Source organism: Peromyscus maniculatus, chromosome 5 (assembly GCF_049852395.1).
Source record: "Peromyscus maniculatus bairdii isolate BWxNUB_F1_BW_parent chromosome 5, HU_Pman_BW_mat_3.1, whole genome shotgun sequence".
Taxonomy (NCBI): domain Eukaryota; kingdom Metazoa; phylum Chordata; class Mammalia; order Rodentia; family Cricetidae; genus Peromyscus; species Peromyscus maniculatus.
The window spans coordinates 143,312,246-143,329,782 of NC_134856.1; the positions used below are offsets into that span (position 1 = coordinate 143,312,246).

General features: G+C 49.0%; 1 protein-coding gene across 6 annotated transcripts in view; it reads right to left on the reverse strand.

Moving 5' to 3' along the window:
* Nucleotides 1-1,230: 1,230 nt before the first annotated feature.
* The window catches only part of Fancc (FA complementation group C), a 184,035-nt gene continuing 167,728 nt past the window's right edge, over nucleotides 1,231-17,537 (reverse strand). For 4 of the 6 annotated variants that reach the window (XM_006981726.4, XM_076573541.1, XM_076573539.1 and 1 more), the window contains 2 exons: nucleotides 15,951-16,154; nucleotides 1,231-10,157 (listed from right to left, as the gene is read on the reverse strand). In XM_006981726.4, coding sequence (XP_006981788.2) covers nucleotides 10,032-10,157; nucleotides 15,951-16,154 — 330 coding nt within the window. In that variant the 3' untranslated portion in view covers nucleotides 1,231-10,031. The remainder of the gene's footprint in view (nucleotides 10,158-15,950; nucleotides 16,155-17,537) is intronic. The other 2 variants (XR_013051712.1, XM_076573540.1) reach the window with 2 other exon arrangements.

Sequence of the window (17,537 nt, forward strand, 5' to 3'; positions counted from 1 at the left end):
CCAGTGAGCAACAGGAAGCAGTACTCGGGAGCTTGGGCTCAGAAGGAGTCAAAAGCAGGCTTCATGCTCCAATCCAGCTGGCCACCAAGTGGGTTGTAGACGGAGCCAGCCAGTGGAGGAGCACAGCCATGCTTCCCAAGCGGACCTGGGTGCTTGTGGTCTTGGCTGGCCTGCTCCCTGGGTAGTTGGGTTGCCATACCCATTCCCAAGGTACAGGGATGGTGCCGAGACACCTCACTGGCTCTTAGGAGTGGTTCCAAAAGCTTGGTGGTTAGCCAGCCCCTTGGAACACAACCTCCTTGGGGCATTTCAGTCTGAGCCACCATACTCAAAAGAGTCATCAAGCTAGAGAGAGAGCCCCTGGAGTGGCCTAGCCCATCACAGCTCTGAGGCTCCCAGGGCTGGGGGTTGGGAACTGCCTCATCCTCTCAAGGAAGGTTGCAGAAAGCAGTCACGGGTGTGAACTCAGCCCCCGCCCCCCCCTGGCCGGATCTGAGGGGTTTACGAGGTGAGAGGGAGGTGCAGCAGTCCCTGTATTCAGGGCAAGGTTTTTATGGCTCCTTCCCACCCATTGGTGCTGTCTGAGAGATTGATGGACCCATAAGGCTGTTCTCTTCCAGTCCAATAACCAGACAGTATGAAAAGGAGGAAGGTGACCATATGCAAGCCGAGGAAGTTTCCCAGGACAGAGTGGGCTGCCAAGAACCTTGCCCCTTGGTGCTGGTGTGTGTCCAGCAGCCCAGCCAAGCCCCTCTAACCCCATGTGGGAAGACTGGCCAGAGAAAGAAGCCTTGCCTTGGAGGTTGAGCCAGTTGGGTGTGCCCACATCCCTTTTTTCAAGGAAGCCCCAGAGACAAAAGAAGCTAGAGTACATAGTCACCATAATGTTGCCTCAGCAGCTAATGATGGCCCTTGAAACCTGGCATGGCAGGTTGTGCATGTGTGCAAGCGTGGGTTGGAGATATAAGACCCTTCCTCTGCAGACGGCTCATAAAATCAAACCTGGTCATTTCAGTGCCATGAGATGAAATAGGCTTGGGTTAATTTCTGAACTCCAAGGACTAAACAGGGATGGGCACTGGACCTCTCCCACCTGTCCTGGGTCTGCCTAGTATCTCCTGTCTCTGTAGCAACCTTACCTAGCCACTGGCAGGATGGAGAACCAGGGAGGCTAGGGAACAGAGACCATCTATTCCATAGCATTCTAGGGAGCTGACAGCCCAGGCCATGTTCTGTCTAGACACATGGTTTATTGTGGCTGCGTGTGGATGTGCAGTCAAGTGAGTGTGTTTCCTTTGGGTTCTGAGTTCTTCTTTTTTGGTTTTTCAAGATTGGGTTTCTCTGTGTAGCCTTGGCTATCCTGGAACTTGCTCTGTAGACCAGGGTAGCCTCAAACTCATAGAGATCCACCTGCCTCTGCTGGGATTAAAGGAGTCACCACCACCGTCTGGCGGCTTCTGACTTCTGAAGCGAACTCTGTCATCATCTTGCCCTGTCTGTAATTTCTTTCCACACCCCTTTTGGGTCCAGTGTGCTGCTGCTGTGCCTGTGGGGTGGCAATGCAGACTGCTTTGATCACTCCTAATTATATCAACCAGGGTCCCAAGTTCCAGAAAATTCTTTTGCACTCTGGTAGGTCCTCCCTTGCTGCCCACTGTTCAGATGGAAAAACCAGTGGGAGAAGTGTAGCCTTCTAAACTGGGTGGAACTTCAGGCTCTGAAAGGCTGGAAGGAGCAAAGCCACCAGGGCGAACACAGCCTCATCTCAATTCCTCACTTCAGACTTCAGTGTTGAAATCTCCGGACATTCGGCACTATGACCTGTAAAGGATGGAGACAGCTGTGAGGTTTGGCCAGGCGTGGGAGGCTTTGGGTAGTGGTGATGTTGAATTATAAAAAATCTATAGTGATTTAATGGTAAAAAATTGTAGTTGTGATTTTACCATGTTCAGGAAGAGACAGGTGCAGAGGTGACGGTCTCAGCACTTTGTAGAGTAGGATGGTGACTATGCAAAGGCTGGGCACATGGCAGATAGAACCCAAGTCCTCGGGATGCATGTCAGAGCACATGGCTCCAACTACAGAGAGTACTTAACTAGACAATTCTGTTCAGATGCTGAACTGTAAGTACTGGGGAAAGCAGGAAAAGTTCCACCCTGCTGACTAAGGCACAGGGAAGGCAGATGTCTCCTTGAAAGTCACAGATGGTGTTTGGCCTGTTTCACTCAGCACTGTTTGGCAACCCCTCCCCCCTAAATCAAGCAAGAATCTGTCTTCATGTACAGGAGACTATAGCCTTCCTCTGTCCTTCCTCCTCTTCCCTCTTTTCCTTCATTGCCTCCCTTCTGCCATTTCTTTCTCCACAGATCACACATGCACACAAGCAGAAACTTTGAAAACTGAATAGCTTTCTCCCTTTTTACCTGGTCTCTGCCTCAGCCAATCACTGTAGTAACACTCATTCCTGTGTTTACCCCCAACAGAGACATCTCCACCATGGTCCAGCAAGCACGCGCACACACACACACACACACACACACACACACACACACACACACACACACACACGGCTTGCTGGGTAGCTGAGGGTCACCTTGGCCTTCAGATCCTCCTACCTCCAGACATGCACCACCACATCTGGATTTCACAGTGCATCTCCTGCCTTCCCTCACACCTAAACCATCTCTAGGCTACTTGCATGAGATAATGTGAACTATAAATAGTTGATATGTTGTGTTAAGTGGGAGCAAAAAGGAAAAAGGAGTTTGAATGAGGTCAGTAAACACATTCTTTCAGAGAGTTTCCATTGTGTTTGGTAGACTCCTTGGGTAAAGAATCCATGGACACAGGACAACCTGTACACAGGACAATTGGGTTTTTTTCATGCAATAGACACATTTGGCTCATGTGTGCACTGTTGTCAGTGTCCTTTTTAATCACTAGTCTCTTCTGTAACTGGGCAGAAACAGCTGTTCCTTCATCTGTTAGCCACACACTAACCTGGAGGAGTTAATTCATGTGAAATTATGGCAACAGAGCCAGGCCTCGGGTGTACTTTCCTTCCTAACCTCTCTGCTTGCCTCACTTAGCCAGGGCCTTCCCTCAAGGTTAGCTGTACCACATAACCCTGGCTGGTCTGTGTATGCTCAGGTACTAGCACCAGAGGGCACTCCAGATGTGCCTGTCATTGACATCCAGGCTGTGTGACGTGGGAAAAGGGACACCCGAGGCATGTTTGTATTACAGGGAAAACAACTATAGTTTAGATTTTAGTGGTTTTATTGTGGTAAAATATTCACAGCATAGAATTCACTGCTCTGGAGATCCACGGCCAGGTGCCAGGCCAAGCTCCAGGAGTCCAATCAATGAGAGAGAGGAGCCATTCTATGAGCAAGAGACATCGAGATCATGATGGGAAAATGTACAGAGATGACCAGCCAAACTAGTAGAAATGCATGAACTGTGGACCAATAGCTGAGAATCCCCTATATTACTAGACTAGGCCCTCTGGATAGGTGAGACAGTTGTTTAGCTTGAACTGTTTAGGGGAGCCCCAGGTAGTGGGATCGGGACCCGTCCCTGGTGCATGAGCTGGCTTTTTGTAGCCTGCTACCTATGGTAGGACACCTTGAGCAGCCTTGGTGCAGGGAAGAGGGACCTGGACCTGCCTTAATTGAATACACCAGGCTCTGCTGACTCCCCATGGGAGACCTTGCCTTGGAGGAGGTAGAAATGGGGAGTGGGTTGAGGGGGAAGTCTGGGCGGTGGGAAGAGGGAGGCGAGGGGAGTCTGTGGTTGATATGTAAAATGAATAGAAAACCTCTTAACAATAAAAAATTAAAAAAAGAATTCGCTGCTCTGGTGTTTTGAGAGCAACATCAGTGCTGTGTCTCATCGCTGTGTGACCACCACAACCTGTATTTTGAACTTTCTTTTCCCAAATGGGATCTTTTGTACCCATCAGACACTAACCCATCCCCTGCTCTCCCAATTCCCTGGGGGTGGTGCCATTAGACTGTTATCAGGAGGTTTTCTGTTCTAGGGATAGTGTGTGAATTTTACAATGTCCTTTTACATCTGGCTGGATGGTATAGCTTAGCATAACCGAGAATTTCATTTAAATTTTAAAATTTGTATTTATAATTATCATGCATGTGTGTAAGATGTTGAGGGTGAGCATGGTGCACGTGTGAGATCAGAGGACAACTAAGTAGTCTTGGGTCTCTGCTACCTTTGTGTAGGCTCTGGGGTGATGCTCAAATCACCAGGCAAGTAGTGCTTTGACCTGCTGAGCCATCTCAAAAGCCCTGTCCCTTTGGTAAAGCCAACCGACTCTCTGCCATTTGTATGCAGCACACTTTATTACCCCAGTCATCAGCTGGTGGACACGGGTGCACAGATCCCACCTGAATGTCCACCTTATTTTCTTTGGGGCAAATATCCATAGGTGGATTCTGGATGTAGTAAATATTAACCATGCTATTTCTAGGACATGGACAGTCAAAAGTTTAGCACATGGCCCTGTAGTCCACAAAGGAAGTTCCTGTCTGCACTCCCTGCCTGTCAGAGCCTTTCTACAGATCTCCAGCACTTGTAGTTAAAATTGTACTTGCTGGCGTTTCTTAACATTATGGTAAGTACCCTTTCAGTGTCTCTAAAAGCCATTTGTATTTTCCCCATCGTATTCAGTGTCTTGTGCTATTCCAGAGTCTCTTGGCTTGGTGGCCATTTCTTACTGATTTGTTTAAGAAGTTTCAAATTTAGAGAAGTGATTGTTTTTGTTGGCTTGCTTTTTGAGACCATGTTTCTCTATGTAGCCCTGGCTGTCCTGGAACTCACTCTGTAGACCAGGCTGTCCTCAAACTCAGAGATCCGCCTGGCTCTGCCTCCAGACTGCTAGGATCACTTCACCACTGGGTAGAGAAGTGATTTTTGATCATGTGTGGCACATGCTTTTCCAGGTTATTATTTGTACTCAGGAGGCTTTATTTTGTTTATGTGAGCAGCCAGTTTTTCCAGTCTTCTGTGGTTTTGGTTTTCTGTCATCTGTAGAAAGGACACCCTTCCACCTTCCCAGCTCAGACACAGCTGTCAGAGACACAACACAGGCTGCTTGTAGGTCTGCAAACGACATGGTGGAGCCCTGGGCTCTTCCCCACCTCCTTTCCTTTTCCCTTCCTCTCACAGAACTGGAGAAACCCTTAGAGCTTTAACCTGGAGCTCCCGGCAAGGACAGGCAGTGTTCGAGGCCAGGCACTGTGGGCGGGGTTTGCGTAAAAGCCTGAAAACCAGTCCAAAAACCACAAGTTCCAAGAAAAAGTCCAGAACACTGCAGACTCTGAGCAGGTGAGCGCCTGTTTGAATGGGAACTGTCCCCCACAGCTAATCCATTTGAACAACTTGGTCCCCAGCTGCTGGAACCTTTGGGATGGAGGGACGCATGGCTTCTAGAGCGAGGCCACAGGGGAGGTTCTGCCTGTACCCTTTCCCTGGCACCCTGTGGAAGACCTCCATATAGGTTCCCACCACAACAGAAAGCTGTCCTAGCCAGCATTCCTAACCTGCGGTGATGGACAGCTCCCTCTCAACTGTGAACCCTCCTTCCCTGAGGTTGCTTCTGCTCTGTGTTTTGTCCCAGTGCTGTTTGGAAAGTTACCAGATCCAGGAAGCACTCAGTTTATTGTGTATTTTCACCCTTTTCAGGGATGCATCACCACCTCCGGGCAGTGCTCCCTTTTCCTTACCTCACAACAAAATGTCCATAAGATTAAGGCATCCAGTGAATGCTGATTCCAGGGGAAGATGCTGGCCTGCATTCCTTAATGTTTATTTGGTCCATGAATTAGGGTCCCCATGGAGTTCCTGGAACCTCTTGCTGAAGTGCCTGTGCAATGTGCTGAATCTCAGCTGTACAGGAGATGAGGGCATGTACACCCAGGCGGTGACAGGCAGAAGTAATCAGATTCCCTGCTGGAGGGAGCATGGGACAGGGCAAGACAGAATGGTGGCCTTGGGCTAGAACTGCAGAGTGTGTGCCAGCAGTAACTAGGAATGTTCAGGTATGGTCCAGGGTAAGATGTGACCGTCTGCAAGGAGAGGACATGAATAGGCAGGAAAGGGATAGGAGACAGGAGGAACCATGGTGAGTGGGGAGAAGGCACCATGTATCACCAGTCCTGGGACTATGTCATCCCAGCATATGGTGAGCCACAACCCACCTATGGGTCACAGCATGAAGCCTGAGAACTGGCTGGTGGTGGGAGACACAGGAGGACACTGGCCACTTTGGCAGGTATGGTTCCCTAATCCTCAATGCTTAACCTATTTACTTGCTCACCAAAAACCTGCCTTCAGTGAGTGGGGCATGTGGATGCAGGGCAATGTGTGGAATACTTCATTGCTCTCATACTTTGCTTCCAGAACTTTCCAGCCCTCCCTGGAAGTTCATTCTTCCACATGTACTTTAGACTCAGGTTGTCTAATTCTACTAGCATCTGCTGGACCTAATTTCTGTCTCTAAGGCAGGACATCTTTCAGGATGAGCTGTAACAAAAATTCTTATTGGTCTTAATAATAAAAACCTGGAGTCAGATATAGGAGTAAATGCTAAAAATCAGAGAAGTAAAGGAGCCAGCCAAGGTCACCTTTTACCTCAACGATGACTCAGACCAAAAAAGGGGCTGAGCTCCTGTCTCCTCCCCCCTTATATTCCTGTCTCCACCTCCCTAGTGCTGGGATTAAAGACATGAGATCCCAAGTGCTGGATTAAAGGTGTGTGCCACCACTGCCTGGCCTCTAGTGGCTAGCTCCACACTCTGATCTCCAGGCAAGCTTTGTTAGATCACAAACTGTAGTGGGTAGCCATTCCACCTTGGATCTGGAAGTTCCAACCCCCATTGAGACTCTGGCAACTGTCATGCCTATGAGGCAGGGCCAGGGGAGGCACCTGGAGACCCGAGATCTGGATGGGCAAGCGCTCTCTCTTGCTGCTGGGAGCCCAGACGCTAGAGGTGGGTGGAGGAGAGTTCTCCAGAGAACATCGCCGAACTACTGCTGCATCTTTCCCAGAACCCTCAACCTACCTATTCCTTCATTTGTAAGTTACACCATTAAATAAATCTCCTTTTAACTACGTGGAGTGGCCTTAATAATTTCACCAATAACAAACAAAATACCACATTGAGCCACCTGCTCATAGCTGTGGTCCCCTGCCAAGTGTGGCATTTGGAATGTCTGGACGTGTTGGTCCACAACACTGAGATAGGCTGCTTCTAGCACAGCCCTACAGAAAAATATGGCAAACCACAGTACTGGTTACACCTCATTTGAGAAGGACTTCTTGCCAACATCCCCTCTGCCCATCCTTCTGGGCTGCTGGGCTGTTTCCTGGGTCTGGGAAAGCCATGGGAGCCTCCCTAGCTGTAGACCCCTCCTGTATAGCCACCACTGTGGTGTCAGCTCAGGACCTGCCTTCCTGTCACAAGCTTCAAAGCAGGAACTGTCTAAAAGGAGCAGGCACGAGGCCCTTGTCCTTGCCACAGCCTTGTGCAATGGGCCTGAAGTAGAGCTTCATAGCCATCCTGCAGGTTGGTAGGGGCAGGTACACCTACCCCATACTCTGTTGACTTTATACACCATTTCCTTTTCTGTTGCTTGCAAAGGAGTCCTAGTGGACTGACCCCTGTAGACTTCATGCTGTGTGTGGACCACCAGAAGACAGACTTTCAGTGTTGTTGGAGGGCTTCTCTCCAGGTTTCACCAAGCCCCGCAGTCCCACAATCCACGTATAAAATAATCACTCAGATGCTTATATTACTTACAAACTGTATGGCCGTGGCAGGCTTCTTGCTAACTGTTCTTATATCTTAAATTAACCCATTTCTATAAATCTATACCTTGCCATGTGGCTGGTGGCTTACCGGTGTCTTTACATGTTGCTTGTCCTGGCAGTGGCTGCAGTGTCTCTCCCCACTTCTTCCTGTTTCCCAAATTCTCCTCTCTCCTTGTCCCGCCTATACTTCCTGCCTGGTCACTGGCCATCAGTGTTTTATTTATATAGAGTGATATCCACAGCATTTCAGTCAATTCTACAGAGGTATAATGCTATCAGTATCACAGCACACATTCCCCACCCATATGTGGGGTATATAAGGTGTGTGCCCAAAAGGGTTAGAGGAAAATGGATCATGAGGAGGGGGTTCATCTTGCCTGGTGGCTGGAACAAAGGTGGGCATGGTTTTTAAATGCGTATTTTGTCTTCACATTGGACTGGGGGCTGTGAAGTAGCTTTGTGATGATTAATGGCTTATGATGTTTTCATAAAACATGAAGACTTCATGTTAAAATTCAGTATCCAACTAGGAGTAGCACCACATTCTGGTTGTAAAGGGAGAGAAAGAAAGAAGGAAGCACATACTGTTCATTCATTCATGTTCCTCTGACTGTAGTTCTGGATTCCTTGGCACTAGAAGATCCTTGCCAACCACTCAGCATCTGTGTCCCCTGTCTCAGTCCCTGCTCTTCTAGCTGCCCCTCCCCAGGCCCCTGTAGACCTGGCTTCCTCTTTCCCTGGACTTCATATCATCAGGTGAAAATAGGTTGAGAAGCTAAACACCATTACAAGGAGCTGGCTGCCTGGAGCTCAGATAAGATGTCCTGGTATGCCACGTCAAGTGACTGAGCGCCCAGGAAGCTGACTCAAGATGTGGCTGAGTCACAGGGGTGCAAAGTGGACACGATTCCATCTTTCCTGACTGCTGAGGGACACATGTGTGAACACAGAGAGACAGAATGGCTGTGCTGTGCTGTTCTTCCCACTCAGCATGGAGAGTAACTCGGCAACTTGGTCTGAGGTAAGTGTGGTTATAATCAAGTTTGGCTTACAGGAAACACGAAACACAACTCTTGAGTACACACACATCTATCTGCCTTCTAGTTACTCTCCCTTCCTTGGTAATAGAACCCCAGCTTGTCCTGAAGTTAAGCCATAATTAGTCTTTTCCAAGGCAGGCCTAAGGTCTGTAAGACCCGAAGCTTCCACAGGTAGGAGGGGAAGGTTTCTACTCTCGGGAAATAATTGAACATAAAATTAAGTACAAGTTTTTATTTAGAATGAAAAGGCAAAAAGTCCAGCCCCATCTTCCTGGGAGCAGTTTGGCAAGGCAGTGGGCCCATCAGCGGGGTGGGTAAGAAACGGATTAAGCAACTATATACTGGTCAGTGGTTCCCCAGGATACACAGACACAAGAGAAAAACCAGAGCCCTTCACTGTAAGCCATCGCATGTCCTCTCAGGTGGATGTTCTGAGTACTGAAGATGACCTGCACATGGGACAAGGGTTCGTGTAGCTGTAGGAGGACTGCAGCTTGGTGGCCTTCTCTGCTTATGTACATTCTTGCTAGAAAACAGAACAGACATGCCCAACGTTCCCCTCTACAGCAAGTGGAGAAGAGAGACTCTTTCATTTTCAGTTCCTAAATCCACTGTTTTACAAGACATAGGCCACCCAAGAAGCAGGGTTTTTTGTTTGTTTGTTTTGGCCTTCTCGAAGTTTGGGGAGGCAGGAAGTACCCTTCTCTGGCCACCTCTGTCCCCTCTGCTCCACTGGATGCACTGCAACATTTCTGCACTGAGGAGCAGAGGAGGCAGGTGCTCATCTGTGGGGTGTAGCCTCATCCACTGCAGGGCTCAGGCCTCCTGCTCCTGGGCATCTTCCCCTCATCGCTGGCAACTTCATCAAAGTGGGAAGGATAAAGAGTCAGTCAATTGGTCAGTGCTAGCTGTCATCTTGCAAGACTGTGTGGACATGAGGGTTTACCCAAGACTGGAACGTAGCAGGTGGTCTGGGCCTTTCCCTTCATAATGCTGATGGACCTCCTTGGCCAACTGGTACAAAGTGCATAGGAGGTGTCACACATCACTGAACTGGGCCTAGCACAGGTGTGTTAGGCCATTCTCACTTGTTCTGGGCCCCACAGACAGACTCCCTAGACAGATGCCCACACTTTCTGTGCTGCCTGCTAGACCTGAGATCAAAGCTCCTGAAGAAGCTCTCCGGCCAGTTTTCTTGAGGCTTCAACACAAAGATGATCTGATCTGTACAAGGTCTGGTCAAGAAAGCCAAGAATCTCATGGGTTACAGCATCCGTGTGGGCCATCTGCAATGAGGGAAGAAAGGAAAGATGAAAATACTCCTGGGGACCCCTCTGTCCAGTGCACTCAGATGAGGCTGCAGGGGAGGTGGGGTTCACTTCTGCTTTCTTTCTTTGTAAGGTGACTATCAAAGAATGTCTGTCCCCAGGGGCCCTCCCTATACAGTGGGGCCAGTTTCTGATGACCAACCTCCCCACGGGGGCCAAAGTGGTCTTAGTCTCTCCAGGTCCACTAGTAAGCACTGTGGAGCTGGCAGGACTTCCCAGAACACTACCACAGTGTTGGGATTATGTGCTGTGAGGAGCAGGCAGCATTTATCACTTGACTTTCTTTGAAAGGCTCACCCTTTCCTGAGAATCAGAAAAGGCCACTTGCTTCCATACAGGCAGCCTTAAGGTGACATTCCTGGGCCATCCACCTACAGAGCAGCAGGCAGGGTAGGTGTAGTTTAACTCTGAACAGCCTTGAGGCACTCTCGCTTGTTGGCATTAGTGCCGCCTTCCCCAGAACCTCAGCTGAGACACTCAAATGTTACCTGTGCAGGACACTGACTAGGATTTGTTTAGGTACAGCAGCACTAGGAGCCCTGAGTTTAGAGGGGGACTGTGGGAGCCCACAGAAGTCTCCTAGTGAGATCTGAGCTTGCTTTACCTAGCAGGGCTGCATAACAGGATGACTGTACCACAGGCCTGGGTACCAGGTGTTTGGAAGGGGCTACTTTGGCTGTATGGGGGGGGGTGTCTTTTGCCTTACCCCTTGGCATTGTTATAAAAAGCCCTTTTGAATTAAGTTCTGGGCTGTTGGGTATTGACCCAGGTCCTCCCAAAGCTACTCTGATTCCTCTCTCTCCTCACAGAACCCTTTAAAAATGAGCAGGTCCCCCACAGGGACACACATTGTTGTGTGACAGGCAAGCACAGTCTGCAGGTCTAGCCCCATCTCGGCTTTCTCTTGTCTCGCCTTTCTCTAGGGTGACCAGCCACCCTAGGTTTGCCCCAACTGCGGCTTTCAGCCTTTACTGACCCATGGCGGAACCCTTCCTTCCTGGTCCTGCTCTGGCCTAGGGAGAGAGCGCTGCACTGCCAACGTCCGCACACCTCCACCGTGTTGCTGAGTGACGCTCAGGATGGCCTGGCAGCGTCTGCAGGCTCTGGGCACCTGACCTGTCCCTGCCAGGTGATGACTAAAAAGCCACAGAAGTATGGTGCTGCAATGACTGTAATTAGAGGTAGCCTCTGTCCTGCCTGGGGCATTAATCCCTAGAGGCCTTAAAGACGTAATGTGTGTATAGACTCTGTGTGGGCACAGACTGCCTCCCACTTGGGCAGGCAGTCACTACACAACCTAACCTCACACCTTTCCTAGGCGTAGAGTCACACAGAAACATCCCCGCTAGCCTAGACTGTAAATACAGCAACCTTAGAGCTGATCTCTCCATCTCAGACTGATGAGGCAGGCAATGTGCAGTGGAAGACAAGAGTAAGTTCACAAAATGCAGTGAGAGCAGGCAGGGTGGAGAAGGCTCCAACACAAGCACACCCATCCTAGCACCAGCCAGAGAGCAAGCATGTGGCAACCCGGGGCAGAGACAGAAAGAAGCCAGAGCAGATGGCTACTGAGGTCTGTGGCAAATCAGAAGGCCAAAACCAGAAAGGGAAGCCCATGAGAGAACCAGGAGCCAACCTGCCAGGCTGAAGTTGGAGGGAGCTGTGCCAGTGTGGAGAGACTGCTAACATGGAAGGGGGTCCTAAGGACGTGGCCTGCTGCCTGCTCTGGTTCTCACCCTGCTAGCTTTAGCGCAGCTCTCCAAAGCTAGCTGCTGAAGCCCAAGGCAGACGACCACATGCTTGGAGGTGGCTCTATGCCAGTTCTCTGAGTTCACATGAATTCTGCCCCAAGACCAGGGGCAGGTCCTCAGGTGGTGACACCCACACTGCTCTTACAGAAGTGCCCTTCTGCAAAGGGCTATGCAGCATGTAGATGACTCCTGCCATTGACTGGGACGGGGGTCAGAAGCCCAGCTATCCGAAGCCTGGGGCCAAGCCTCCTCTGAAGACAGGCTGTGTGCCGATGACAGCTGTATCTGTGAGGATAGTCCCTGGTAGCCTGCTGGACTCTGGGACGGAGCACTTAGAGGATCTAGTGTGTGGCGTTCTTTGCACTCTAGGCAGCTGAACTGACCTGGGGTTCCTGTGGTGTTGCACTGCCAGCTGTAGATTAAGTTAGTGTGTGGTTGAACAGGCCTGGTCAGTGGGTGTGGGCTGTACAGTGTAGGATGTTGTACAAGGCCCAACTCCCCTCTCAGAAGTCTCTGCGTGAGTGGGGAATGTGGCCTGTCCTGAATATGGAAACGTTGCTGAACACCAAACAGAGAGCTGGTATCTCCAGGAGACTTTGCTGGGGCTCTTTCTCACATCTTAGGCAGGGCCTAAGCCACTGTAGTCAGTGGGGGTGACAGGACTGAAAAAGAGCAAGGCCATGTGGCCCTGGAAGACATGTCCCGGCAGCAGAGCTGACTCTGTCCACAGATGTCGTGAGCATTATGAAGAGGTCAGACTCGCCATGTCCATAATTCAGAAGCACCTACTGTCAACAGCATCAGACGTGGTGTCACTACAGAAGTAGCATAGTTGGGAGAGAGAGCTCCCACCTATCCATGCTGTGTCCCTGTCACTCAATGAAGTCCACACTTCATTCTGACTTCCAAGTCTTCTCTGTCCTTGTGCTCTCCAGAATCTCATCCAGGGCACAGCACAGTCTGCCATCTTGTCTCCTCTGGCTCTTGGCTGTGAAGGTTCTTCAGAGTCTTGTTCTAACAACCTTGAAGAGGATCAGAAGTTCTGTGCAATGTCCCTTACCTAGGTTGTGTCTAATGTTTTTTCCTCTGATGAGACCTGGGCTACCATTTTGCTGCTGTTTTGTGTGTGGCAAGTGATGGTTAATGGGGTTTAAGCAGGCCAGTGAGGAGTTATGTACATGAAGCTTAATCAAGTAGGAAGGCCCATTCTAAATATGAATGGTGCCATTCCATGGGCTGGGATCCTAGACTGAGGAACAGGTTAACTCAGGAGAGTAGAGACATTCATGCCACTCTGCTTATTGATAAGGATGCAATGGGACATGCCACCTCAAGCTCCTGCTGCTATGACTTTCCTACTATGATGGACCTTGAGCCAGAATAAACTGCCTCCCTGGTTCCTTTTCTCTGGGCATTGTATCACATCAACAAGAAAAGAAATCCAGGAGACGACACAAAGTGTCCCTCTCACCATGTGTCATCAGGCTTGCATGCTAGCCTGACTTCCTCACCTAGGGAGAAGCTGACAGGTAGAGCTTCTGCAACAGGCCTACCAGGGAAGTTGGCTGGCTGGTGATCCCAGGGCATGCGGAGCTCTGTTTCAAGTGGACTATATGCTGCAGTGTGTTTGGTGGTAATTCTTCTATGTCCACTTTGTGAACTAATCCCCAGTCAATCTGATTAACACGTCCATCACCTTGAACACTGTGTATACAGAACACTTAAAGGGTATCTGAGAACCTTTCTGAGGAACTTTCAAGTAGAACTACTGAGTCGGGACTACTCATAACTATAAGACTGGACCTTTTGTCCAACATTCCACATGCCCAACATGCTAGATGAAGTATGATGAGAAACATCTGTCTTGGTGATGGCCTCTGTTCCTCAGTGCCATGTTCTTAGAGGCACGTGTTTTAGGATCATACGCAGTAGGTTTCTGAATGTATTATGCTGGACCTTGAGATGCCCCAATGCAGGAGAGGCCAATCCTCTCCTGCTTTCAGCTTCCCTGAGACACAGGTGGCTGCTGTTCTGATGGGTAGAGGGCTTTGGCAGGGAGGCATCTACCTCGTGGACTTTCCTAGTGTTCACATTCAGACTGAAACCCAGATGGAAAGGGAACAGTCCTTTCTTGATTAGGTTGCTGGCTGCATGAACTCTATTCTTCATTTTATTTATAAAACTTCATCAAGCTATATATTTCATATGTTAACAATTTTTTAAAAAAGCTGAAAATAAAACTCCTGTAGTCAACAATGTTGTGGTTCACCTTTTAGTTTCTTTTGAGACAGTATCTCATGTAGTTCAGGCTGGCCTCCAGCTCACTATGTGGCTGAGGATGACCCTGAACTCCTGGTCCTCTTGCCTCTATCTCTCCTATGCTGAGATTCCAGGCCTGCACTCCTACATTCCCAATGTTGTACAACCATCACCACCCATCTCCAGACACTCTGCACAAGTTAAACACTAACTCCAAAGCCCTGTGAAGCCTCTGCTCTACTTCTGCCTCTGTGAATCAGACTATTCCAAGGAACTCAAACAGCTGGACTCCTGTAAGAGCTTCCTTGTGACTGGCTGATTTCACATAGCACAAAGCCTTCAAGGTCCATCCATGTCGTAATAGGTGGCAGGTGTGCCTTCCTCGCCAAGGCCAAAGAGTAATCCGTGGTATGTCTGCACAGGCACCTGTGTTTATCCAGTCATGCATTCCTTCAACAGCTGAAAATTCTGGTACACAGATACCTGTTTAAGCTTCTGCTATCAGTTCTCTGGGGAGACCTGGGTGCAGGATCACTGTGTCCCCTGGTAGAGTTAGGCTTTCTTCAGAGCAGTCACATCACTGTAGCGTTCCCAACTGGAAATGCCTGAAGATGCCACTCTAATTCTCAGTGTTGCTTTACTGGTTCTGCAGTAGCCAGCCATCTAGGTAACCACAGTGCGGTGGGCATTGTCCCAGGTGCTTCTGAGCATGCGTACATCATCCTTGGAGAAGTGTCCACCCAATTCCTTCACCCATCTTTTAACTGGATGGTTTAGCTTTGTTGTCAGTCCTAAGAATTCTTTATGTATTCTGAATACTTAACTCTTGCCAGATACATCCTAACCCCAACTTTCTCCCATTCTGTGAATCATCATTGTACTTTGACAGTATCCTTTGATGCACAAGTTTTAAACTTTCATGCAGTCCAATTTATCTATTTTTTCCTTTTGTTGTTTTGGTGTCATATTCAAAACGTTATTGCAAGGTCTTATGTCACAAATGGGACTCACTTTGACCCCTTTACAAAGCTGTCCTCTAAGAATCTCTAACTAACTGTTGTGGTTTAGACAATTTGTCTTCCCAAAAGACTCATGTGCTTGACACTCAGCTGCTAGTACTATTTGGGAGGCTCTGGAAACTGTAGGAGATCCTTAGAGCTGTCTTGATCCCCATGTTTCTTGTGCATCATGGGTAGACAGCCACTGCCAGACATTCTTGCCACAGTGATCTACCTGCCTGACCGCAGGCCCAGCACCACAAAGCTACATGAAAGCACAATATATAACAACTCCCTTTTTTTCTCAGATATTTTGTCACAGCAACAAGAAACTAATATATTAACCAAAACCTTTTTGAAGTGAATTCTTTGACCTGTTACAATGAATGGCACTGTCACTGCTTAGGAGCATGTTGTTACTGGAACTGGACTTCTCTCCCCAAGACGAGACAGGCAGTGACTACAGCATGAGAAGCAGGACACCCAGTTCTAACTGTGTGTAGTGGTAGCAAGCCATGTGCTTGCAAGGTGGCACTTCCATTCTGCAAGCATGTCTTCCCTCCATGTACCTGTTGTACAGCAAGGAGGGTTTGGGGTCTGTGCTAGCTGTGGCCCGATTGACCTCCATACCCTGGGGCAGCATCCTGGGCCTATGCTCTCAAAGGCCAGGACCCTCAAAGTGATAATCTACCTTTCATTTAGAGTGTAAATATTAAGTACAGGTTGGGAAAAAAGCAACTTACATGGGTGACAGCTTCCCAGGCAATTGCATGGCATTCTGGGGTCCAGAGCAAGAGGCTAAGAAGAAGGCGCCTGGCCAGCTGTCCACATACAGGTGGTCTGGGGTCAGTACTGGGGCTCTCAGCTGCTTTCTGCAGATCGATAGCTGAGAGGGGGTCACTTCTGAGCAGCATCAGGAGACGGTTGAGCAATACCTTCAGCTCTACCTGGGTAATACAAGTACAGAGGGTGAGGCCCTAGAGAGGACTCGACGGGAGTGACTCTAGGATGTGTTTGATGCTTTGAAGCCCCAGAGAAAGGAACAGCCAGGCACCCAAGCTCGGCTAATTCACACATACAGCTCTACATAAACCCAAATGGGTTTAATGGAAATTTCTTGACTTTCTTTCGTCTTGCCCACCAAGCAGCCAGGGCGCTATGCCAGGACCTGACCTTTTCTTTTTATATGAAAGCAAATGAAGGCAAGTCCTCAGCAGAATGTAGTCAGAATTTTCTTATTGTGGGTAAAACAAAAGGCCCCTTGAAGACGACCCCTCAATATCAGCCCCAATCAGTTAGAGCCACAGGCCCACTGGGCGGTGCCTGGGCTGGTTGAGGGAAGCCCAGGCCACACACACACAAGCTCATCTGTTTTGTTGCAGACACTGGGACAGTTGTTCGTACATGCTCACAGCTCAAGCAGAGGTCACAAGTCTGTGGAATCCACATAATAACAGTAACTGTTCAAAGTCCGTGGGTTGTTTTTGCATAAAAAATATTTATTTCATGCTGAGACTCCTGTGGCTCACAGAGCAAGGCAGATGCAGCGCAGAACATCACACTGATGGTCCATCCTGCCGAAAGGCTCTTCGAGACTGTGGTGAGAATTCCCACGGTTTATTTTGTGGGTCTCTGAGAGCTGCTTCTCCCCTGCATGTTTAGGCCCCATTCAGTGCCATCTGTCATGGATAGCAGCACACTAGGAGTGTTGTGTGAGTTCTCCTGACTGCAAGGGTGACCGTGAGAAAGGCACCACGGCACTTTTCCACTGAGAGGAGCAGTGTTCCCAGGATAGCTACCACCTCAGCTATGACATCTGAAGAGAGGCTGAACCTCATCTCTCCCTCGATCCTGTTTTGTCCACACTGACTTCCTCTCACATGACTGCTATGTCCAGAAGCTTCTATAAGGGAGATGTGTGTTCTTTGAAGTAAGAGATAAGCCTTTTGTTCTCATTTTCATTCGTCATTATAAAAATTTACTTTTGCTCACTATGGAAAACATGAAGATTAAAAAATGATTTAAAAAAAAAACCCACCACTCATCCTCTGAAGGAGCCACTGGGCACCCTGTGCTCCCCGCATTGGGAGTAACTGTTTACTGCTGCTGTCCAACGGTCATGTGCCTAAGACTATCTGGCAACAGGACGGACTCTTCCTGGTAGTGTGCCAGTCCACGGCTGGGACCCAGCACCACTTACTCAGTAGCAGCTTATGCAAGCTCAGGCCATTTCAGATCCCGCAGCGATGAACTCAGCTTTGATGCCCATTGTGCGCAAGCAGCTTTGTGTGAATCTCTGCCTTTCCAAAAAGATTCTTACAAGTGAAAAG